At 43.3% G+C, this 25,083-nt stretch overlaps 2 protein-coding genes across 6 annotated transcripts in view; one reads left to right on the forward strand and one right to left on the reverse strand.

The window, feature by feature from the left end:
• The window catches only part of CALML6 (calmodulin like 6), a 69,026-nt gene extending 62,520 nt beyond the window's left edge, over positions 1-6,506 (forward strand). For all 5 annotated transcript variants that reach the window (XM_074975504.1, XM_074975506.1, XM_074975505.1 and 2 more), the window contains one exon: positions 472-6,506. In XM_074975504.1, the coding sequence (XP_074831605.1) occupies positions 472-518 (47 nt within the window). In that variant the 3' untranslated portion in view covers positions 519-6,506. The remainder of the gene's footprint in view (positions 1-471) is intronic.
• A 2,542-nt stretch (positions 6,507-9,048) lies between these two features.
• On the reverse strand, positions 9,049-15,342 carry TMEM52 (transmembrane protein 52). Its single transcript, XM_074975194.1, has 5 exons — positions 15,123-15,342; positions 14,491-14,534; positions 13,308-13,352; positions 10,661-10,830; positions 9,049-10,025 (listed from the first exon to the last, which is right to left on the reverse strand). Exons 1-5 carry the CDS (start codon positions 15,174-15,176, stop codon positions 9,706-9,708), a joined length of 633 nt encoding a protein of 210 aa, XP_074831295.1. The 5' UTR covers positions 15,177-15,342; the 3' UTR covers positions 9,049-9,705.
• Between the last annotated feature and the right edge of the window lie 9,741 nt (positions 15,343-25,083).

Here is a 25,083-nt window from a genome sequence, read left to right on the forward strand (position 1 = left end):
CTCCCATGGCCTTTGGATGAGACCTTCATCTTTGCTCTGAACTAATGATTGTGTCATGACACTAAAAAACCTACTACGTTTGCAAAGATTCCGGTAGGGCTTGTTCTCTGCTGTCATCACCCTAGTGACTTCAATGGAGCTGCATCAGAGAATTTGCCCCGTGGTCTGAGCATAGAGCTGGGCAACAGGGATGCATGTGATGTGACGAAAGAGGGGATCCCCTTCAACTTCTGGAGCAAATCCCAACCTCTGGAAATTCAGATTTCAATGAACAAAGCACTATTTAGCCAAAAAGAATCCAACTGCTGTCCCTGTGGTGCGTCAGGCCCATCTTGCTGAGTGAGCGTTATAGAAGTATCCTGCAGTGCTCCTTGCCCTGTCAACCTGTGATGAACCCACTCTATGGCTTGTGCCAACAGCACAAGTTGAGGCTAATAATTCCTGCCTTGTCTATGGTTCTCTCCCTCTCAGAGTTTGTGGCCATGATGACTGGAGAATCCTTTAAGCTTGTTCAGTAGAGTCCTGCAGAAGAACCATATCCTTTGTTACAAAGATCCTTCCTAGACACCCTCACCTGCAAGGGCTGCAATTCCTCTCAAGATGCCGTGATCAGGAGATGTCTCTGAACACCACTCTACCCAAGTCTGAGGAACTTCACCTGGCATTCACAGCAGGAGGAAGCTACAGACCAGAGCACAGCTGAGAGACTCCTCTCACAGCAGGCATGGAAGCTCTTGCAGGACAGATTCAGTTATTCAAGGAAGCTGTTTTGGGTCATGGAAATTGTACAAGAGCCATAATTTATGTTTATTAATAAACTTTATAAAGAAGGTTTTTCCAATATGGCTTTAAAGAGTCCTGTGAAAGGAACATAGTGTACTTAGGAAAGGAATGCATGTGCTTTGCCAGGACTCTCACTTCTCCTGTATAAATCATTCATGGGACTGAGAATTGCTCCCAGGTCCACACCTACTTTTATCCATCTCAAAAAGAGTTCACACCTTGGTTAGAAATGCCTGAACTTCACTTCTGCATGGCGGACTAAATAAAGCTACCCGAGGGAATGCATGAGAACATGAGTCACATTGCACTGAATTTCAAGCTCACAATAATTCAGTGTTTCAAGTGGGCTTGGAAAAACATTGAGGAAACCTGTGAAAAGATGCAGTCAGGGTTGGGTAGCAGATGGAAAAGTTTGTAATGCTGCAAGCTGGTTCTGAACCAGAGCATAGCACATAAGGGGAGGGCACTGGATTTGGGGAAAGCAGAAGGAATCCTTGTAACACTGCATGTCTGTGCTCCAGAGTACAAGTGGGTTAAAGCAAGCTATTAAGTCAGGAGAAAGCACTAGAGAATTGGTCCGTCCTGGCACATGCGCTCTTCATTGTGGGCCAAATTTTCAAAAATATTTAGGCACCTAAAGGTGCAGATGGCACTTTTGAAAATCCATTTGGTGCCTATCTGCCACTTTAGATACCAAATACCTTTGAAAATCCAGCTGTTTGCCCCTATATTTTAGAATGAACTAGAAGTTATTTCTTCTAACCTATCTGTACCCTCTTGCTCCATAAAGCTTTTTAAATTCAGAAGACCCAACACTCAACTCTTGCTGGTGGGGAGGAAGGAGGAAGCTCATAGGATCTCTGGCCAAAAGCATGTGCTACCCTGTGAAATGAACATAGTGCTTATTTCTGCATAAGAACTAGGACTCTTCCTCCTGCATCAGGAGGTTATTGAAATGAAGTACTGTAGTCAAGTGAAGATATTCACCTGAAGACAAACACTCAAAAGGCAGCAGTTGGGGTTTTGGACTATATTTGAGGAACATATATGTTGCAATGGTTTAACTAAAGATGTGGTTTTAAACTGATTTAGTTAATCTAGTGCAAACCCCTGTGCAGACACTCTTAGTTCACTTTAAACCAGATTTATTGCAGTGTAGCTTAAATAAGTTGGGAATCAGCTTAAGCTAAAACAGCAATGAGCCATTCTTAACCAAAATAAGAGTGTCCAGTTTTTAAACTGATTTAAGTTAAACAGTCTCAACTCTCTTATATAGACCACACCTAAACAAATGCTATCTCACAGGCAGGAGTAAAACTGAGCTCAGTTTGCAAGTGACACAATCCAGTGGCTTTTCAGAAACCATTCTTTCCATGCTGATTCAGAGACCTGAACAGCGAGAGGTTTTTTTGGCATCTACAAAGCTCAGACATCATTGAAAATATGATTGACAGTCTTCTTTAGCCTATTATATATTTGCATTGCACTAATGCCTAGAGGCCTCAGCGAGGGATCGGGGCCTTCTTGTCCTAGGGTAATTATGAATGGGTCCATAGTATTTTCCATAGCACACAACCCTCCAGTACAGGATAGTTCAAGCAGGCAGAGTACACATATTCATAGATTTCAAAGAGGCTTTGCTTTTATCCACAAAACACTGTCCAGACCAGTCCTTGTCTTACTCCAGCAGCCACCAATCACATTCTCAAATGACTCGTCAAGCTCACCACACTTGCTTTGGTCAGTGAGCAAATGTGACTTGTTTCTACCAGCTCTGAGACGACATGAAGAGCTCACACAGCACCCATCTCATGCTCAGCTAAGGGTCCCACTAGATCTCTTGCACCTATATGCTCTTCTTATGCAACAAAAGCCCTTCACTCTGTTCCAGCAATGCAATCACAGAAACATTCCTCTAGAGTCCATGGTCATCTCCCCTCCTTAGGAAATTTTCCCTGTCCCAATTACTACTAGTCTGAACAGACCCTGTGTCCAAACATGAAGGACTCTCTCTCTCTGATTCCTAATATCTCATCTTTATTTACTAGCTTGGTCTTTCCTTTTAACCCTCTAGGGCTCTCCCTTCACTCACCTCTTAAGTAAAATAAGCAAATATTTTTTCAAATCTATATGTTGATTTTGAACAAGCACAATTCACCAGGGGCTAATTCTTTCCCTAAGCTGCCCTGGGGAAATCCCCCAGCTTCCTGGAAACCACCAGCCTCCCCACCAGACCAATTATAAGATAATTGAGAGCAGGTTTAATATTTCTTCCCATCATGGCCACAAACCTTCAGTGGTGGTAACTTCCCAGCACTTGTTTGCTAATAAAGCCTCCTATGCAATGCAGGCTACTGGCTCTTTTGGGAATAATTTTACTTGCCTACTTCACAGGGTTATTGGGAGGGTTCCTGACATGGTTTCATTATTCAGATGGTGTCAGTCCGTACCATAAACAAGCACAAGTTGTCCTGGGGGGTGGTAGGGAGTGCCTGGCTAGCCCTTTGTACCTCGGCAATGGGCAGCAGATTGAAGAAGCAGGAAGAGTTCTCACCTTACCAGCCAAGGAGGCTGGGGGATCTGTGGCGGGGAGGGGGAGCTGCACTCCCCACTTGATCACCTGGGAATAGGAGCTAGAATGTGAAATGAGTTGAGCAGTGAGCTGTAGGCATCAGTCCTACAATGTGAGCAGGCCCCAGCATCTGCACAGAGTCCCCCAGCCTTCAGCAGGTCTCTGGTCAGGTGCAGGGGTTCATTTGCAAACAGTGCTTTGCAGAATCAGGGCCTTAGTCCAGGTGGTAGCCTCCATATCACCAAACCTCCAGCCTGTTTTGGCAAGTCTCAGCGGCGATATCTGGGACTCAAATGGCTGTAGAGACTTAATACACCTGAAAGCACCACCCTCCAACTCAGACTTGAGGAGCAGTGGGGCAGGTTGCCCTGCCTTACCTACCTCAGGCAGTTCTATGGCCTATGCCCATAGAACCTGAGCACCCTCAGTCACTACTGTATTTATCCTTGCAACATCTCTATGAGGCAGATCCACAGAAGCCAAAGTGAGTAACAAGTGGTGGAAGATGGAGATATACACCCCCTCTCTCCTTACAGTAAAATCTGGTTTTAATTAGGACAATTTCACAATGACCAGAATTACAATTAGCCCATTGCAATTCATCGTGTAACGTCCTGGGCCCATCTCATCATATCCATGTACCTCATCGGGACTCTGGGATGGGCAAAAGAGACACACCACAGAGACTCCATCAGGTTTTACACTAATCCCAGTACGGAACTTTGAGAATTTTAGCCTGTGCTATCTGAATACAAATAGAGTACAAACACAACCAATAACTGTACTGAGTGTAAAAAATTTTCATTTGAAAAATTGGATGGAAAATGGCCATTTTCCTCAACAAACCAATGTGCTGAAAATTTCCATCTCTTTTGAAATTTTCCAATTTGTTTGTGAAAAAACAAAACCTGAAAATCCCCAAATTTGGAGGGCAGGGGAGGGGTATTGTCAAACCAGCTCTACTCAGTACTTAACTTAGTTTCGAATCTCAGTGCTTTGAAGTAAGGAGCTTCCCCTTAACTGCATCCTATTACATTGAATCACTCTGTACAACAGGAAAACTCTGAAAGTCAACTACAGTATCATTGCAAAGTGCAGTGTTTGGGATCATTACCTTAGCTCTGTTTAAGAGGGGAATGTATGTAAGCGAAACAGCAGGAGTCTTTGTAGATAGAGGAGGCTGTGTTGTAGATAGGTTGTGAAAGAGGCAGGATTAACTTGTGCAGCATTTCAGAACTCATGTAGCTTTCTGCAAAAATAGCACTACGTGTCAGAAACCATACTGGCAAGTTAGAGTGAGCATGAACACTGAATTCTGTATCAAGTTCCAGTACAAAATATGCTAGCACTGGCACGGAAGATATGATACTCATTGTACCGGCAAAAATGTTGGCAACCCCTAGAGAGCACCAGTTTCCTAATCAGAGCACAGCTATGATATTTAAGTTGCTAATTTAGCACCCCCAGCAGGAGCTTCCTGCACATCATTTGCAGAAAGGGCCTGCTGCCAGGCTTGAGGGTGTAGACCTTGGAGATTGCTTGTGCAAGATCTCTCAAAGAGAATGGCAAGCTTGGGGAAGACAAGACTGGGCTGTGAGCCATAGCTGCTGTTATTTTAATAATACCTAGCTCTTATCTAACACTTTTCATCAGTAGAGCTCAAAGCACTTTACAAAGAGGTCAGTATCATTCCCATTTTACAGATGAGGAAATGGAGGCACAGGGAAATGGCAGCCCAGATCCTCAAAGGTATTTTAGGCACCTCACTCCCATCAAAATGAAAGGAGGATCTAAGATGAAGTGACTTGCCCAATGTCACCCAGCAGGCCAGTAATACAATCCAGGTTCCCTGACTTCCTAGTCCAATGCTCTGTTTGCTAGACCACACTTCCCAGACAGGCCAGCCTGCTAAACTAATCCACTGAGCAAAAGACAAGTTTCACAGGCCAATTACCAGGCTAGCTAGGAAATCACTAGTCAACACAAGTGAGAAGGGTTTAGCATTGCGGGAACCTGTTGAGGACTCTCAAAATCAATTGGCTGGCAAGGAGGATGTTTAAGAATCTTGTTCTATCAACGTAGTCACGCACAATAGCCTTGGACTCAGGAGACCTGTGTTGACTTTCAACTCTGTCCCCTGGCCTGCTGGGTGACCTTGGACCAGTCCTTGTAGATCAGTTTACAAGGGAGGTTGGTGGTGGTATCCTTATCTTCCAGATGAGTAAAAGTTTTTGAGACCTACTGATAAAAAGGGTGATGAAAGAGCTAGGTGTAATTCACAGTACTATTTTTCCCCTCTCCTTTTGGAATCAGCCGTACTGGACTTTCCCCATTTAATTATTTTAAAAATGTGAGGTAGGGCAAAACTGACTAAGTAAACAACCAAAACATTTTAACAGCCCCACAGCATTTAGGGTTTCACAGATGTCACTTTACTTAACAGCAGGAAGTTACACTGGGGGTGAAATGCCAATGCAGGCACAGCCAAGATGGCAAACAGTAACTGGTCACTCGATTACAGACCTAAAAGTTGCAATATTACAACAAAAAAACTTCAAAAATAGACTCCAAAGAGACATTGCTGAATTGGAATTAATTTGCAAACTGGACACTATTAAATTAGGCTTGAATAAAGACTGGGAGTGGATGTGTCATTACACAAAGTAAAACTATTTCCCCATGTTTATTCCCCCCTACCCCCCACTGTTCCTCACACGTTCTTGTCAACTGCTGGAAATGGCCCATCTTGATTATCACTACAAAAGGTTTTTTTTTCTCTCCTGCTGGTACCCATTGTTTCATGTTCTCTGTGTATATAAAATCGTTCTACTGTATTTTCCACTGCATGCATCTGATGAAGTGGGCTGTAGCCCATGAAAGTTTATGCTCAAATAAATTGGTTAGTCTCTAAGGTGCCACAAGGACTCCTGTTCTTTTTGCGGATACAGACTAACACGGTTGCTACTCTGAAAAAAGTAAACTGCCGAGATGGACCCCAGGCTGGAAAGCACTATGGGGCCTACTCCTATTTCTTTTGAGGTCCACAGCCAAACTTGACTTCCAACGTACGACAGCAAGATCAGGCCCTTGCTCTGTTATGTCTGCAGCTAAGTGGAGTCAGTGATGTGGTGTGTCCCTATACCATTTAATCTCCAGCAGGGAGGAATGTAAGTTGAGCAAGAAGGCTACTTGGGCAGCAAAGCATGTCAGCAAGTCAGCTGCATGTGATCTGAGAAAGGCAATCCCAACCACACTGAGGTACCAGGTGCAGTTCAGGGTCTATATCATCATCATTTCCCCTCATTAAATGTCTTTTACAGCAGCCTTAACTCAGTCATTAAGTTTCCATTTGGGCTGGAATCAAACAAGTAACTTATTGTGTTTGTGAAGTTTGCTGTACAAAACACCCCTAATTGCTTCAGCCAGCAGAAGAGTGTTCCATATACTCATGAACTCCTGTTACCAAACACCAGGACTTCTGTGCCATTTTGCAGATGGGCTGAACCAGGGACAACTCCAACTGAAGCCAATGGGAGCTGCAAATCTGAAGTACAACTCCTCTTTTGGCAGCCCTAGTCCATCCAGTACCATCAAGACTGGCAAAACAGGAGTGGTTTTTGCAAAGCCAGGTGCAGCTGTTAGGAGCCAGATTCCAGCTATTTGGTTGGATCTTGATTTTCTCTTTCTACTCTTTCAATCTGGTCTCTGAAGGCTCCTCACCCCACTACCAGGGCAGGGGAAGGCTTAATTGAGCCTTCTACAACTCAGGTCAAAAAAAAAAAATCCCATAGAAAACAGTTAAAAAAAAAAAAAAAGAAAAAACTGATACTAAATGCCAAAAGTTGGTGCAGAATTCCCTGGCTTGGTAGGTTTGTGTTAAAACTACCACTCACTTCCAACCGCAGCTGAGCCTCTTTGCTTCTTCTAGTACAAGTCAGACTAGTCACTAGTTCCAGTCAGTAGGGAGCTTAAGAACAAAAACTTCACCAGTGAGAATAGGGCTAGGAGGGACCAAAAAAACAAAAAAACAAAAAACCAGCCCCAGGGCCCAGCCAAACACCTTTGTCAGAACAGGGGACAGCATCGGAAATACAAGTTTACACATCACTCTTCCCTCCCGCCCCTCTTTGTACCTGCATTCCTTCACCTGAGAGTGAGTCCCAGGAGTGAAATACCAGCGGAACTGGTCTCTGCAGTAATTCCAGAAACTAGATCAAAATAAACCCTCCCTAGAGAACAAGAATAGAAGTGGGAAAGGCATAACATCCACCCTACCTGCCAAGGGGCCTCGTCACCTCTCAGCTTAAATGGTACTAGAAAATGCTAAAGTGATTTTGCGACACTTTAATCTGGCAATTATAGTGCAGCCTGAACCCCATCTACAAAGACCATTCCCCTCTAATGAAAGGCTGAGCTCACAAGTCTGAAAGCTGGTGATGGCTAAAGGAAAAACATGAAATGGGAAAGATGACCTGCATTCCAAAATGAAGAATTTTTAACTGATTAAGCCAGGGCTGCTTCCCTTTGTGCTAGGCATTTAAGTAGCGGTAAACAGCTTTCCAGAGCAGTGCAATCATACATTAGTCCCCACAGAGCAGTGGTTCATTCATATAGAAACAGAGGATGTTTTCCCCTCTAGGTTTATTTCTTGGCACTGCAGCTTCCCCCACAAAGATGATATTTTTCTGCAATAAACACACATTTGCTAACTATGTCACAATGAACTACTTACTTTTGAGACTGGTGTGGCTTCCCCTCCCTTTTAGCCTTGGTCCTGTGCATTGTTCTGATAGTTCAATCATTACCAGTGTGTAGGGCTTCAGTTCTCAAACAAGCAGCTACTAGACGGGTACTGGAAATGCTTACTGCTGGGTAAGCAGCAGCAGTGCCCTATTCAATGGGGATTTTTGCCCAATACAGTTGTTGCAGCTGCGGCTTTTCCTACCTTCATCTTTTTCCTCGTCCTGAGTTCACTTTACCCTTTCTAAAAGATTTTGTGCATTCCGTTTCCTCCCAACAGTTGCAGTAAAGAGGAGACAGAAAATCACACTACCACTGGAAAAAGTATCCCAACAATCAGAACTTATTCAAGCTCAAAGGACTAGGATTTCTTGGACCTGCAGTTTTAAGGAATAGAAGGTTTATACGGTTCCCATGCACACACAAAAACGGTTAGCGTGCAAGCCCCACAGTCCCAAGGAAATATAGTGTGGAGTTGAGCTACATGATATGAAAGATCCCTTCAAGGCTCATTTCTATTGTTCTATGCTTCACATCTCTTTCCTTGAAGAGATTTCTATTGGACACTTTTCTGTGTAACCCTTATCTTAAGTTACTTAGATCTCACAATGGCAGATGGTTTCCATTAAAAAGTTAAAATTTTATTTATAGTTTTAAAAAAAAATCAGTGAAATAATAAAAATCCCATAAGAAGCTCAAGCACTGCAGCTTTATAACTTAACTTTTTCTGAAATTCATACTACTGACAAGGCATTCAATGTTACCAGATCATTTAGTTTTTCAAACCCATTGGATTCAGTCAGCAAAAAGCATGAATACTTGAAATATTTTAATACCAAACCATGTATAAAAGTTTCTCCAGGAGGCTAATTTGCACTGTAACTGACAAAACCAACAAGCATCAACCCCCCCCCCCCCCCCATCTTGAAAATGATGGGTTTTTTAACGATTCGGGTCTCCCATAATTGGCACAAATGCCTTTTCCCTTGTCTCTCCCCACCACTGTGGAAATAACAGTGTGGATTTCAATTCATGAACTATAGTAGGGTCCTTGGGTGCCATTTTCCTTCAGTTTAAAGAAACATTCGCCGTTACGTAGCAACGAGTTCAGTGCTTCAGCAATTTGCTGGACAGTTATCCTTCTCAAAAGAAGAGACAAGCTATAGAAGCTCTTGAATTTGCACTTGCTCAAGACTCCATTTCTGCCTCAAGTTTGGGAAACTCCATCTTCTGTTCAAGAACAATGCACTGTTTGCGTCATTCTGGCATCTAATGAATGTGTCACTATCGCAGTACCATGCCCCTGCCCTTTTCATTGCTATATCAGTACAAGGGATTATTTTTCATTGGCAGGACACAAACTAGCATCCATGTATCACCCACACAGGGTATTTTTAAACTGCTGTCCTCCTATTTCATTTAATACCCTAGAAGCGTCAACAGAAGATTACTGCAATTGCAGGAAACATTCCTCCCACATGACAGATCATTGATAGGGACATCAGATTAGGCCTCTTCCCACGGTTACTTGCATATAAGATCAAACTTTTAATGTCTTTAGTACTTCTCAAGGTCCTTGTATTGCTCTATCTCCCTCACCCCTAAATGGGCTAGAGCTGAGGTTGGCCTTGTGCTGCAACTTGTGGTTCTTCTGAACTTGGCTGTGTCTCCGGTTCACCGGTCACAGGAGCAGAAGGACCTTGGTGCTGATTTGACTCTTCAGGTGCCACTGACTCAAGGATGTCATTGAGTTTCTGGCCCACCAACACTGTCTCGATGTAGGGCTTAGCCATTTTGATGGCCTCATCATATGAGGGAGGCAACTCCATGGCATAGAGGCTGTAGGCTGGGGGAGACATGTTGCTCCTATCCATATCCCCAAATGGAAGTGGAAGTGGGGCACTCTGAGGGTACTGGAAAGAGCTGTATGCTGTAAAGAGAAGGCACAATAAGGCTTGAACAAGTGAATAAAATACATCTTTGTATAAAGATCTGACACTATTTTTCCAGTAAATTGTGCATCTATAACTGGAACCCACCCAGCCCCACCCGGAAAGCAATCAGGAGAAAATGCTTTTGTTTAGACCCATCTAGTTATTACAATGAGGTGTCTGACATAATGGGTGCATGCTGTAACCCAGACAACAGGATACTTATTAGTTGGGCTTCTACCATTCTGTTTTTGTGCTATAGCGCCTATAAGAAGCAGTTTGGCTGGGACGGACAGAACAAAATGGCGGGGCAAGAATGGATGTGAAAGAGAACATGCACAAGGCCAGCCCATCAGCGATTTATTTGAACCGTTAGAGCACTAAACCCCGGTCGCCTTCTGCCACTTGCTCACTGTGTAGACTTGGGCAAGTCACTGAGCCTTTCTCTGCCTCTGTTTCCCCATCTACAACATGTGGGATGATAGTACCTCACAGGGCCTGAGGTGTTGTGAGGATTAGTTAAGTATCTGCTTTGAAGATGTGGAGTGCCAGGAGTATTGCACACCCAAGTGCTAACATCTCCAGGATTAAAGCCTGAAGTACCCCTAAATAATAGCCCCTGAAGAACACTCACAGGTCACGGTGCTGTGGGCAGTGCTATCGCCATCAACGGCAATGACCGTCATATCGTAGGGGCGTCTAGGGAATGTTTGAACTGGGGGTCTCTTCTTCCGGCAGCAGAACTTCACACAGCTTGCTGTGATGCCACACAGCAGGAGCATGAACACTGTCAGTAGAATCAGCCTATGAGATGCAAGGAGAGAGAAGCCCATTGCTTTATTATTAATGCTTTTCCTCTTCCATGAATAGAAGAGCTTTAACTCCTAAGGACACTCTTTGCAAGGCCTGGCTTACCTACTACATAGGAGTCTTTTTATTGGTGCTGGCTCTGTTTGTGTGTAAATGCCAGTGTGAGAAAAGCCAGTTACAAAACTGTCAGCTTAATGTCCCCAAGCTTTGGTGCTACTGATCACTTGTTAAACCCTTCCTGACTCGGGGATGGTGTTAAGTTAAAAAATTCACAGGCCAGACTTTTTTGTATCCGTTGTATAACCTCATAATACACAATGCCTAAATCAATATTCTACAGAGTAAATGAGGGCAGTGCAAGAGTTTGGACTTCAAAAGGTGCTGTTTTCCCAGCATTCCCTCTGGACTTCTACACAATACCAGATCTAGACCTCTGAACCACTTAAGTCCTCAAAATAGTGCATAAGTGAGATTTAATGGGGCATAGGCACTTAATGGTGTATTGGCCCTCTACTCAGGGGTCAATTCCACCCAATATACCTAAAAAATCTAGATTTTGGTGCTTCTGGCTCCCCTCTCAAATTTAAATTCTGCAGTTTTTTCCATTCTTGAAAGTGTTCTTGAATGAGTTAAGTGTTCTCATGAGCTAGTTAAGCAATAAGGCATGCCAGGCGGGATTGGGTTGCAAGAAGTGCCTAGGAGTGTTGTAAACAAAGAAACCCAAAGTCAAAGATTTAAATATTCTCATGGTACTTTGGAGGGAACTTCTCCAGAACAGCTGACACACCAAACTTCCATGTTCGGATTCCTTCCCTCCCCCCAAATACTCACACAGGTCAGAAGAAGAGACCCCAACAGTATTGTTTCCCTCCTCTCCTCCAACCAATTTAAAGGTAATACTGACCGATCAAAAGCATGCCTCCAAAATAATTCCTTCTTAGCACCCCTAGATTACTAAATATGACAATTCAAAAGTAACCAAAATTATACTGCAGGGGATGTTTAAATTCAAACAAACTGTTTTCCTTTCATTTTAATGAGAGCATTTCTGTTAGTATTAGGATCACACAAACATATCCCTTTGTCCACAAAATCTGGAATTTGGAACCTACACTGAACAATAGCTCAAATTCCATACCACAGGCTTTAGTACTCCATGGGAATCCAATACCTTCCTTGACTCCGGGGATCTGAACCAGTTTCCTGCACTCCCAGGACAACCCTTATGAAATATGAAATTGCTGTTTTAGCAAAGCCAGGTTTCTTTCCTGCTCAGAAGTGAAGTTAGATTCTTCAAAACTAACCTCTGATCAGCAGCTATAAATTCCTAGAGTTTCAGGCCATTTAAGATTACTTTTAAAAATAAAATGTAGAAAATTCAGAACACAGCAATGGCAGAACAGGAAGTAACTGATATTCAGGGCTCGCTTTTACATTTCATAGTATAAAACTTTGCTGGAACTTCATAATAAAACATTGCACCAGAGTCAGCAGAATATGACCTCATCACCAACCAATCAGATCATCCTAGCATTCCAAGAGCTTCATGATTCCACATTCTGAGAGTGACCTCTGAGGGAAGTGATGATTACTGTACACTGCTATAATAGTGTAAGAGTTCTGAACAGCAAACTAGGATACATTAGTTTTACTGTTTATAAATGCTGACAGCTGCCTTCAAGCCGGTCTTAAAATGTCAATTAGTTTTTGAAACAGTTCTGCATATCAACTGCCACTGAGAGGGCTTAGAGTATTTGTAGAAGCCTAAATTAGTTCAAATGCTAAACTGTAGTTAACACTGGCCAATTTGCACTGTATTCCCTCATTAAGTTTTACAGCATACATCCTGACATGTACACTCTGAAGCTGCAAGTCAAGATGCATATAGCCTGCAACATAATGGAATCACTGATCTGTCTATTACAATAGTGTTTGCCTATTTGTTTTCTCCCCTTTTTAAGTCATAAAATCAGCCAATAAAAAAAGGTTACCCATCAGTCAATGAAAAGGAGTTCAGCAAGCCGTGAAAGAAAGAACAACATCATAACCCAAACATAAAAGGGAGAGAGGGATAAGCTCAGGGATAAGCAAAACCTGATGCAATGCCAAGAACTGACAAGTCCACTACACTGCACTGCTGATCCCTCTCCAAACAAAGATTCAGCAAGTTGTCTGTTTAGAAGGGGTGTACAATGGCTTTGGACTCAAACTGTAACATGTCAGAGTTATGGGGATGGAATACTCATCTAGGAACATGTCCCACATGAAAAAGTAATCAATTCCATTCTATCTAGCTAGTCTAGGTTGTATTCCACTGGCACCTTTCATTTAGCCACAGGCAGACTTGGTTAAGTCCTCCTCTTTGATTCAGGATCAGAGACCTGTGTCTTTATTCACCCATTCCTACTATTTATTTGTTTACATCACCTCCCAAACATCTTGTATGTTAAGTAAAATAAATCTGAACTTACCAGACATACCACAGGCTAGTCCAGTTAGAATTATTCCGAGCACACCTGGAAATGAAGGTGAATAACTAATCTCAGTCTCTACATTCAAATATTAAGTTTAGTAACATAGCAACTAAATTTCTCACTAATTGCAGAGTAGAAAAGGCAATTAACAATTTAAGAAAATGAAGCTAAAAACAAACTCTGTACTTTGTTTCGTAAGATCATCGTAAACAGTTTTAACAGTAAACAACTGTAAATGTTTAACAGTAAACGTAAGCAATTTTAACAGTTTAAAGACAACTCAGATGCTGCAATGAAAATTGTAAAACAAACTATTCCTAGGTTTCAGAGTAGCAGCCGTGTTAATCTGTATTCGCAAAAAGAAAAGGAGTACTTGTGGCACCTTAGAGACTAACCTATTCCTAGTGATATTTCCTAGTTTCTTGGGTAGACAACTATTTAGGCTAAGGAAATTAGCCATTGAAATTCACAACTCCCTTAGATGGATCTGAAAATTTCCAGCCTAAGGCAGCTTTTTCATCCTAAATTATTCTTATAGTACTCTTGCCATGGCTGTAATGCAAACAAAAGTGCTGTAATGGGACCTGCCCATAAATACAAAAAAGATGACATCACTTCTGCAACAGCCAAATTGCCAGAGTGGGAGAAAAACAGTATTACGTTTAGCAAGTTGTATCCATTTAGCATATAGAAAACCAATTTATGCATCCAGTCACTGAGCTGTATTCACTCTTTTGTGCCATTTTAGCATAGTGGATATAATCAGAATATGAAGATTGAAGGGAGTTACTTTAAAGTTAGCTGATTTTCTAGAGTGAAGATGTGGGGAGACTGCACTTATTTTCACTACAAAAAGGAGCTCAATCCACACCCGGTGAGAGGAAAAACGGCAAAAGGGCATTTCGAAGAACGGAGTCAAGTCTGAATGAAAGGATCGGTCACCCCAACCTCCTCAGTTGGTAGGATTGAAAGGAAAAGAAAAGAAAAGATGAGCTGAACTGGCTTGATCAAATTAGTGAGTTGTTCTCCTAGGCAGAGGCTTTCCAGAGAGAAAAGATCAGCAGCAGAAGTCCAGACAACCACCCAAGTATAAATCAAGTAAAGAATTCCACTGGGCCACATCATGATTAAAACAGCTTCAGACCTATGCCTTTGCCATAGCGAGAGAGCTTTTACTTACTGGTCGGGGCTATCGCAGTTACTCTGGGAAGAGCAGAGCGCTGCCTGGGGAAGGAAGGAAGGAGACAGCATCAGATACAAACCCCGAGCGTGCATGGAAGCAGACAGCCAAAGGCAGAGAGCCCCGATTCTCAGAGGCCCTTGCTTGCCTAGCTGCGTGTAGGTTTGTCCTTCGATTTAGAACCTCAGCCTCCCAGCGCGTTTGCAAGAAGCTAAACCCACCACACTGGAAATAACCGTGCAAGCGCAACCAAATATCCCCGCCGCGCTCAACGCCCTCAGAGGGGTCCCGCCACGAACGCTGTGGCTTGAGCCCGTCTCCAGAGAAGGGAATTTACTCAATAAATAACAGCGCTTACACGTAAAGAAACGGCCGCTGGTGAGAACAAGCCACCACTGCCGATCAGCCGAGGGAGAAGGTATGGGGAAGGGGCACCATGTGCAGTGTACGTGCCTAGCTAAGCTGGCTGCACAGAGCTGCCCCAGAGGGCCAACAGGTTTTAAAGCTACAGGAAAGTTTCTTTAGGCTGGGGCTTGTCTGCGAGAACCTCTCCTCGCGAGGCGAGCCCGCAGAAAGCAGCTGGAGCGAACGCACGTGCTCCCGCCTGCGAACAAAGAGCTCCACGTTCCCACCTGCAGCAGCAGCAGGCTCCAGCCCGTGCACAGTCGATGCACCTTGCCAGCCATGCTCCAAGGCAGCCGGGGGGAGGAGAATCGGGTCCCCTACGTCCAGAAATGCCTCCAACAACCCTGCGGAGATCAGGTCTTGCAAAGCCAGAGGAGCGCTCCTAGGATTGCACCCAGCTCCGCAAGCCTCCCTAAGGAACAGGCAGCTACAGGCTGGCGAGCTTGTCGCTTCTGGGCAATATTTATCACCCTCCCTCCTCCGACTGCGGCTCACATGCCTCTGAAGCCCCGCCCACCAGAGGGGGAGGCCCGCCCTTCCTTTTGCTGGCTTGGTTCGTTGCAGCAGGAGGGGGCTGGCACTGGGATGGAGCAGAGGGGGGTCAAGCACAGCAGCCGCTCTGTCTGCACTCACACGCAGCCGGAGGAGCGATTCCACACGGCTCTGACTACGGGAGGATCCCGTGCTCTCCGCAAAAACCACCCCCAGACCAGTTCACAAAGGGACAGCATCCTCCTCCAGCGCGTTTGGCAGAGCCCTCCTAGGGAGGGTGCTCGGAGCTGGCACCTGTGACTCTGGCACCAGGTTAAGGAATAGCAGCCTCTCCCATCCCCCCAAAAAACTGTCTAGTCTCCGCCTTTAAACACCTAATGGCGTCCCTGCCAAGGAATACATGTTACTTGTTCACCTCTCATGAGCTGCTCTCCCCGTGGCATCATCTGCCTTACAAAACTGGGGCAATCCCTGGAAGAATGGAGAAGCAGAGGGGGCTAAGTAACCACTGCCAGCTGCAGTCAGACCCCATCAGTGCGTGGCCTGTATGATTCGGCTGCTGACAGCATGCATAATCCTGTCTCAATTCTAGTGGCTTGTTTTACTAGAGCACTCTAGGAACGGACCCCCTTCTTTACAGCAGCCTTCTGTCACAATGACTTAAAGTCTTTCCACAGTTCCCAGTTTTACTGATTTCAGAGTAGCAGCCGCGTTAGTCTGTATCAGCAAAAAGAACGAGGAGTACTTGTGGTGCCTTAGAGACTACTAACAAGTTTATTTGAGCATAAGATTTCGTGGGCTAAAACCCACTTCATCGGATGCATGCAGTGGAAAATACAGTAGGAAGATATATATATACACAGAGAACATGAAAAAATGGGTGTTGCCATACACACTATAATGTGATGCATGTGACCGATGAAGTGGGTTTTAGCCCACGAAAGCTTATGCTCAAATAAATTTGTTAGTCTCTAAGGCGCCACAAGTACTCCTTTTTCTTTTTGCGAATACAGACTAACACGGCTGCTACTCTGAAAACTATCATGAGAGTGATCAGTTAAGGTGAGCTATTATCAGCAGGAGAAAAAACCTTTTGTAGTGATTATCAGGATGCCCCATTTCCAATAGTTGTCAAGAAGGTGAGAGTAACAGTGTGCGTTTGGGGGAAATAAGCATGGGGAAATAGTTTTACTTTGTGTAATGACCCATCCACTCCCAGTCTTTATTCAAGCCTAATTTAATGGTGTCCAGTTTGCAAATTAATTCCAGTTCAGCAGTCTCTCGTTGGAGCCTGTAAAGTTATCTTCCGACCTGATTTTACAGAGGGGATTTTTACCTTTTTTTTTAAAATAAAATTCTTCTTTTAAGAACCGATTAATTTTTTTTTCAGTGTCCAAAAATCCAGGGATTTGGGTCTGTGTTCACTTCGTAACCAATTGGTTAGGATATTATTCTCAAGCCTCCCCAGGAAAGGGGGTGTAAGGGTTTGGGGGGATATTTTGGGGGAACAGGAACTCCAAGTGGTCCTTTCCCTGATTCTTAGTCTAAATCACTTCGTGGTGGCAGCATACTGTTCAAGGTGGAATTTGTGCCTTGGGAAAGTTTTTAACCTAAGCTGGTAAAAATAAACTTAGGGGGTCTTGCATCTATACCCCAGAGTTCAGAGTAGTTAAAGACCCAACTACAATACACAACTGATTTTTGCTGATCCCCTGGTTAGTCACTGAGGGCAGGCTACCCTGTTTGTTATGAAGCACCATCTACAGTGCTGCACACCTTGGATAACTTTATATGGCTTTCCCCTATGGGAATTTCACAGATGAATCACTAGAGTTGGGAGATGGGGTCTCAACAGTGCACAATGATGTATGGGATAAGAACATAAGAACAGCTACACCAAAGGTCCATCTAGCCCAGTATCTTGTCTTCTGACAGTGGCCAATGCCAGGTGCCCCAGAGGGAATGAACAGACCAGGTAATCATCAAGTGATCCATCCCCTGTCACCCATTCCCAGCTTCTGGAAATCAGAGGTTAAACAGAGGATCACCCAGGGAATGGCACTTTCAGGGAATTCACTGTAGTTCTGGAACAGGATTGTGTTGCTAATTGTGCCAAATACTATACAGTGCTTTCTTTGCACAGAGTGCATTAAAATGCACACTAGTACATTCGAATAGTCTGTGCTTTTATGTTTTGTCACTAGGAAATTGAGGCAGGATATAGGGGAGAGTAATGAAAGAAATAGGAAAATTTCAAAGTGAAAAAAGCCTGGAGAATAGAGGTTTTTGCTTTTTGTTTCAAATATTCAAAACTGGTCCACCTTTTGGGAAAAAATGATGGGAAATATCCATTCTTCATTTCAAAATCAGAGTGAAAAGGAGCCTGTTATTCACTCAGAATTGCTCTGTTTTGAGGAATAAAAAATAATGCAATGTTGTTGCAGGAATGTCGTGAAAATTAAATTTCTGTATCACAAATGGCCCAAAAAATGAGGTGCAGATAACTTTTTGCTTGAAAATGTCACAGAAAAAAATGTCACCACTTTCACATGGTTCCAGTCACGGCATCTGTATGTAAATAAAGGAGACCTTTTCCTCTCCAATCCCTCCTCTGGTTCTCTTCTCTGCAGCCTGGACATCGGCTGATTTCAGTGGGACTGCTCTCAGTCAGTAAAGTTAAAAACGTGCACAAGTCTTTGCAGGATAGGGTCCTTACCATGAGCATAGAACTTCCACTGATGTCAAGAGAACAGAACAAGAACAGAATGTGCAGAAGAGATCTATAATGCAGATAAGAGATCCACACAATGAATCAGGGAGGATTATTTTGCCCTTAAAGTATAAGGGAATATGGAGTTCAGTCACCTTTAAAGAATGACATCCTTGCTGCAACAAGACAATACTAGGTAGTAGGAGAGATAATTGGAAACATGTGATAATGATGGTATATGGCTGGGAAAACAAGGAAAAGGAAAAGATGATTAGGGCTGAAGAGCAGAGGAGTTTCTTAGTTAATTCAGGTGAATGGTGCAGTGGAAAAACAAACGTTGGTGACGGAGTCCTTTTCCTGGGAAAAGTGTGCTGAAGATATGGTGGAAGGAGAGACGGAACTGATAAAGGTTATGACTGTGTGGAATAAAATTAAGATCTGTCTGAAGGAGACAGCATTTTAAGACATGCAAAAATTCCCTGAAGAGGCTGCTCAGGTGCCTGCCTGCTTCTCAGAAGCATGTATCTGAGGGCTAGTCTACATTAGAAATGCTACAGCAGTTGTGCCGCTGCAGCGCGTCTGGTGAAGACGTTGTATGCCAGTGGACGAGAACTCCAATAAAACCACCTCCACGAGGGGCAGCCAGTAACATTGTAGGTGAGAGAAGCTTTCCTGCCGACATAGAACTGTCCACACCAGCGCTTAGGTCGGTGTAACTTGTGTTGCTCAAGGGGGTGGCTTATTCACACCTGAGTGACATAACTTATACCAACATAAGTGGTAGTGTATACAAGCCCTGAGTAATTGCAATGGATGCATTACAACAAATGAGATTCTTCCTGACACTTTCATGTAACATGAGACTGATATGTTTGGACTCGGGCTTGATGGAAGTTTCTTTGTTTGGAAGTATGAGTGGATTTCAGAAACATTATGGCATCCATAGGGAGAATAGTTTGGAGGTGCCAAGATTTTAGGATGCACCCTCAGAATGGAAACATTTGGTAGAGTTATCCTGTAAGCCTCATGAACCGAAAGTGCTTTGTGGATCATGGCTGGGATGTGTCATTAACTGAGACATTTACCTACAGGGACACCAGGGTCATGGGATTGTTGCTCATGGAGGAAGTGCTGCATTCACTAAGTGTTGAGTAACCTCTCAAAAGTCAGTGGCTACGCAGAATATATCTAAGTGATGTAGGTATGAAATTAGGGATTACTCCATGTGTCCTAACCAATGTTCCCTCTAATTTTTGACAGGCTGTTTGCGCAAAAAATGTCTTCTGTGCAAATTGTTGTGCTTCTGTGCAAATTTTTGTGCGCATGGTGTTTCGCCATGTGCACAGGGTTTAGGATCTGTGTGCGCGTGAACACGCACACAGCTTAGAGGGAACAGTGGTCCTCACACTTCCCCTCCATCACTAAAAATAACAAGATAGATGTTGCTCTCCAAGAATTAAAGAGTCAAACAGGATCTACATTTCTATTAAAATGAGAGTGGGGCCTGAGGCAGGAAGTTCAGGTCCAAACTTCTCCAAAAGTACAAGGAGGCTTGGATCTGGTGACCGTGTTTGGATCCATCTTACAAAGATGCGTCAGAACTTCTGAAGTTCAGATCCAGATCTGGATCCAGATCCAAACTTCTCCAACATTGTGGAGGGAAGAAGTTTAGGGTCCAAAGAGATTTGGAAACAATGATCCAAGCCAGAGCCATATTTAACAAATAGGGGAGAAGTCTTTTGCATATTCCACCTCTTCACCCATCCACATCTCAGCCCTACCCTTACTCACATGAGTAGTTCCACTGACTTTATAAATGTTGGACCTGATGCTGGTCTGACTTGTACTGGAGTAAATCAGGAGTAACTCTGTTGAAGTCAGTGGAGTTATACTCCTATAAAACCAGATGAAAGTCAAACCCAGTTACTTAATTCAGTCTGATCACATGAGTAAGGGCTACAAGATCGGACTTATGATAGTGATTTTAATAGAAGTACTTGATCCAGCAAAATGTAAAAGCTGTGGCAAGAGAGAACACATCCAAGTTTGTTACAGGTAGATTCCAATCTCCGATTTCATCATGTACAGGGAGACCTGTTCTGCTTAAGGTACTTTGCATTGTTGGACTGATGTGAAGTACCCAGAATTTAAAAGATTCCCAGGAACATTGTTGTATATGCAACAATGTGTTTCCTGTTCAAGAAACAGTTCCACAGATGTGAAGTTTAACCTGTGAGCTTTAAGCTTCTGCTGAAGTGTTACGTGAATGAATCCCTGAGGGCAATGGGCTATACCTGGAGCTATTTAGGGGATTTAGCAGAAGGAGTTGGGTTGGGAGCAGAGCTCTGATAATATGAATTTAAAGATCATATATTTTCTTCACATCCACTCCCAAGCTCTCTCTCTCTCTCTAGGTTAGATAAACAGCCCCACCTACATTAGTGGCATAGGGCTTGATCTTGTGAGGTGCAGAGTGCCTTCAGTCTCCATGGAAGCCAATGGGAGTAGAAGGTGCTTGGTAACTTCGGGAGTGGAAGATGCTCAGCACCAGGCAGGATCAGATGCATAGCAAACCAAGCCCATAAATAAACCTGCCTTTTGTGATTACTTAGGTCCTAACTCATCAGGATATGTTTCCTTCACATTCATTATTGTACATCTGAGTCAGATCTCTTTGAAACATCTGATGTGACAGATACATGTGGCAAGCCCATGAGTCAACAATGCGTTCAACTGATAAACAATGGTGCCTTTTATAGTCCTTGATAAACATGAAGCTTCACAGTGCCTCCAGAGAGGAAAGTAAGGGTTATTTTACAAAATGGGTAAAACTGAGGCGCAAAAGTAAAGTGACTTGTCCAAGGCCACAGAGTCAAGAATAGAACCTAGGAGCCCTCATTCTTAGTTCTCTGCTCCAGTCACAAGACTATCCAGGGGTTGAGAAGGGATTAGTTTCTAATTTTCTCTCTATGTCTCCTAGTCATAGTCTTTCCCCCAACCCTTGGGTCTTCTGTCTTTTGCATATTATTATTATTATTTGTGCAAGCTGTGCCAGAGGCTCCTGTAAGAACTGGATTCTTGTGACACTAGCTACTGTACAAACACACAGTGTGACCCAGTCCCTGCCTGGAAGAACTGACATTAACAAATACGTTACATGTTTTGTACCCTTCCTAAAAAAAAAAAATCTAAACAAAGAAACTCAAATTGATTTCAAAACCCTCCTGCTGCTGATGGAACACTGGGAAATTTGGAAAAACATTCCATATGGAAGAATATTGTGTTTGTTATAATTTGGATTTACTGCCCCTTTTTCATTTATTGATGTGAATCAGGAGTAATTCCATTGAAATCAAGGGAGATATTGTAGGGAGGGTAAGATCAGAGTCAGGTGCAAGTTTTGTGTGCCCATGAAGTCACTTGCTCAGGTTGATTAAGTGAAAGTTTTTGGTGCATGCTGTCATCATCAGGATTGTCACATTCCCAGAAACCATTGCAATGCCACAGACCAGGGTAGAGAATGAGTCTGTGGCAGATGAAGGGGTGAGAAGCAAATTCCCTGTTTGCATGCCAATGTCCTGAGCTATAAAGATTAAGGACAGGGAAATATGTGAGAATAACTGGGAAATTACACAGTGCAGGGCCCAGTTCAGGCCTGGTGTCAGCAGGTGCCTCCTTATTAACTTGCACCTGCTCATACTGAGTCTGAACTAGTCCTGCAAAGCTTACCATGGGCTGGCATTTGGTCATTAAGGGTTCCTTTCGCATCTGTACAGGGACATAGGAGAGAGAAAGGACTCACTCTCCCCACCTTGCAGAGGCCACTGTATGGCTACCTGTGTTGCGGCTCCAGGTCTGCAACTGGAAGGGAAGAGGCAGGGAGTAGACAGAGCTATGGTGCTGCCAAGTTATGTGCTGGCCTACTTTGATGTCTGGCTCTGCAGAAGGAGTGGGCTACACCTGAGCAAAAAGTACCACAGATTATTCTCTCCCCCATCCCCCCCCAGGGAATCTCACCTGGAACAATACCACGCTGAGTCTTACCGCTGGTCCACTGTCCTCCCTCTCAGAGCTTCTCATGGAGCACTTGTCTACATGCCATCCCCTAATATGGCTGCTTGCAAATAGCATGTTTAATGGAAGGAGCACAGGGGTGGGAGCCAGGAATCCTGAATTCTAGTCCTAACTCTGATGGGCTAGGTCACCGAGGGTGAATCACTTCCTGTCTTTGTGCTTCTGTAAAATGGGGGGAATGAGCCAAATCCTGGCAGGTGCTGAGCCTCTGAAATTCCAAAGTGAAAAGTATTAATAAATAAAATAATTAATAATGTTGGTGCAAGCTAACAAAAGCATAATATATAGGGTCAGCTCCCCAGCTAGTGTGGATCCATTGCAGTTAATAGAGCAGAGCTGATTTACAGAAGCTAATCTGACTCTAAAAGTTTAAAATGTCCCTTTAATAGCAGAGGAATCAACCTTTACACTGATTTTCTTTGCTATTGTATGTCTGTGTCAGAAACCCTGATGGTTTCATGCATCCGATGAAGAGAGCTGTAGCTCATGAAAGCTTATGCTCTAATAAATTTGTTAGTCTCTAAGGTGCCACAAGTACTCCTTTTCTTTTTCCTGATGGTAAAGTAATTTTCGCATGTACTAATTTGAGGTCTTCACACCATAGTCCTGCAGTGAATAATCAAGGCACTCCCTTTTGCATTTGGTTTTCAGTTTCCAGCATTGGCCGCTTGTGTTGGGCTCTGCACCATGAATAAAAGTCTGGTGATATAGTGCAAAAGGCAGAGATGGGTATGGAGTGAACACAACCTGGGCAGCCCAAAATCCTTGAGTCCAGCTTTGTCAAGCAGGGCTTATCTACGTGGGGACACTCAGAAAATTAATCTGAATTAACGAGTGTGTTAATTTAAAGTGGATTAGTTGAACCCTTGTAAATTGTGTGGCTGTAATTCAGGTTATCTGTGAATTAAACTAAACCGAATTAAGATTACTTTAATTCTGAATGAAAGTGTCTACACAGGGGTTTAATACAGTTTAATTTATCCACTTCTTCACACTTCAGTTAATTCAGATAAATTTTGCTGAGTGTCCCCATATAGATAAATCCTCAGTCCCTCTGGCTCTGTCTACACTTAAAATGCTACAATGGCACAGCTCTATTCACTATAGGGACGGGAGAACCTCTCCTGTTGCTATAGTTAATCTACCTCCCTGAGAGATATTTGCTAGATTGACAGAAGAATTCTTCTGTTGTCCTAGTGCTGTCTACTCTGGGGGTTAGGTTGGCATAGCTACATCTTTCACACTCCTGAGAGATGTAGCTATGCCAATGTAAGTTTTCAGTGTAGACCAGCCCTCTGTGCCTTTGGCCAAATGGTTTATCCTCTCTATGCTCTACTTCCTCCATCTGTAAAATGGAGTGACTACTATTTACTGTGGGGTTGTGAGAATTAATTATAGTATTTATAAGGCAGTGTGTCAGTGCTAAATAGTGGCAGTATTCTTGCTTCGTGGACCTGTGTTGCGTGACAGTAGGGAGAAAATGTTTTTAAGAAGTCTCAGATCACGTATATTCACACAGAGTGCAGTAGTAACAGGACTTTACTGAGCTCTGCATTATTTTGAGACCATATTAATGTTTGCAGAGGTTAGAAATAGGCCTACCTCATACCCTTGGTTTGGACACACTGGCTTGTGGACCTGGATTTGGATCTGATTCAGAATTTTGCAACCCCAGATCATTTCTAGGTTTTGCATCTGTTAGGCCTGTTTCTGCTCCTGTTGAAGTCAGTGGCAAAATGGATTTCAATGTGTGTCTGAGAAGTGGGCTCTGTTGAAACTAACTGGAACACAGAGTGCTTCTCATGGGGCCCAATTTCCTTGGTAAATTCTGACAATTCAGTCTTTTGAGTGGTTATTCTATGGACAGCTGCTGCCACAATTGTGGAACATTCCTATAGGATTTAACAGATTGCTAATCTTTCTATAGATTTTTTTTTAACCAGTCTACAGGCTTTGATAACTGGGATGTCTGGGGGAGATGGTATAAATCTTATGCGAGGCCTGCCATATCCACAGCAGGTCTCCAATGTGAAGAAAATGTTGGTAAAGAAAGTCAGTAAGCCAGATCCATAACTTCGGGATAAGGGTTAGTTCTAAGGGCAGTGTTGGTTGGGCTAGGGCACTATGGTTTAAAAGTAACATAGAAAAACTCCACAAGTTTTCAGAATAATTTTTATAGACCTTTGAGTAATTGAGTAATAGAATCATACAGGTTTTATTGCTGTTACATTCTACAGGAATTTTCCATGAGGACCAGGACACACACCCCAGGGCATTGGAGGAGGAGTTAGAAACTTATCTTATCTGTTGTAATGCCCCATTATCTAACCTCTCATGCCAAAAGTTCACAATGACTTTGGTCCATCTCTTGTGGAGCATTTTCCATTTCAGTCAGCAGACAGGTTTCAGAGTAGCAGCTGTGTTAGTCTATATCCGTAAAAAGAAAAGGAGGACTTGTGGCACCTTAGAGACTAACCAATTTATTAGAGCATAAGCTTTCGTGAGCTACAGCTCACTTCATCGGAATGCATCCAATGAAGTGAGCTGTAACTCTCGAAAGCTTATGCTCAAATAAATTGGTTAGTCTCTAAGGTGCCACAAGTCCTCCTTTTCTTTTTGCGAATACAGACTAACATGGCTGCTACTCTGAAATCTAATGAATTTGTTAGTCTCTGAGGTGCCACAAGTACTCCATTTAGTCAGCAGACAGTCACATATCCAAAAGTCCATGAATGTGACCATCAAGTACCTGTGCACCTTCAGGCACTCAAGTAGTTAACTTTATGTCACCACATGGAGTTAGAATAACAATGGACAGTGTTCAGAAGGGACTTTTCAAAAGGCTGATCTCTCTGGGAGCACATTGTTGTGCAATTTCAGGGTGTAAAGCAAGCCACTTGGCTGATAAGGCA

This window comes from Natator depressus, chromosome 18 (genome assembly GCF_965152275.1).
Source record: "Natator depressus isolate rNatDep1 chromosome 18, rNatDep2.hap1, whole genome shotgun sequence".
Taxonomy (NCBI): Eukaryota; Metazoa; Chordata; order Testudines; family Cheloniidae; genus Natator; species Natator depressus.

Coding starts and splice junctions, on each gene's coding strand:
- TMEM52 (XM_074975194.1), bottom strand. CDS start 15,176: ATGGCTGGCAAGGTGCATCGACTGTGCACGGGCTGGAGCCTGCTGCTG. Junction 14,535..15,122: donor GGAGCCTGCTGCTGCTGCAG/GTGGGAACGTGG, acceptor TTCCTTCCCCAG/GCAGCGCTCTGCTCTTCCCA. Junction 13,353..14,490: donor AACTGCGATAGCCCCGACCA/GTAAGTAAAAGC, acceptor CTTCATTTCCAG/GTGTGCTCGGAATAATTCTA.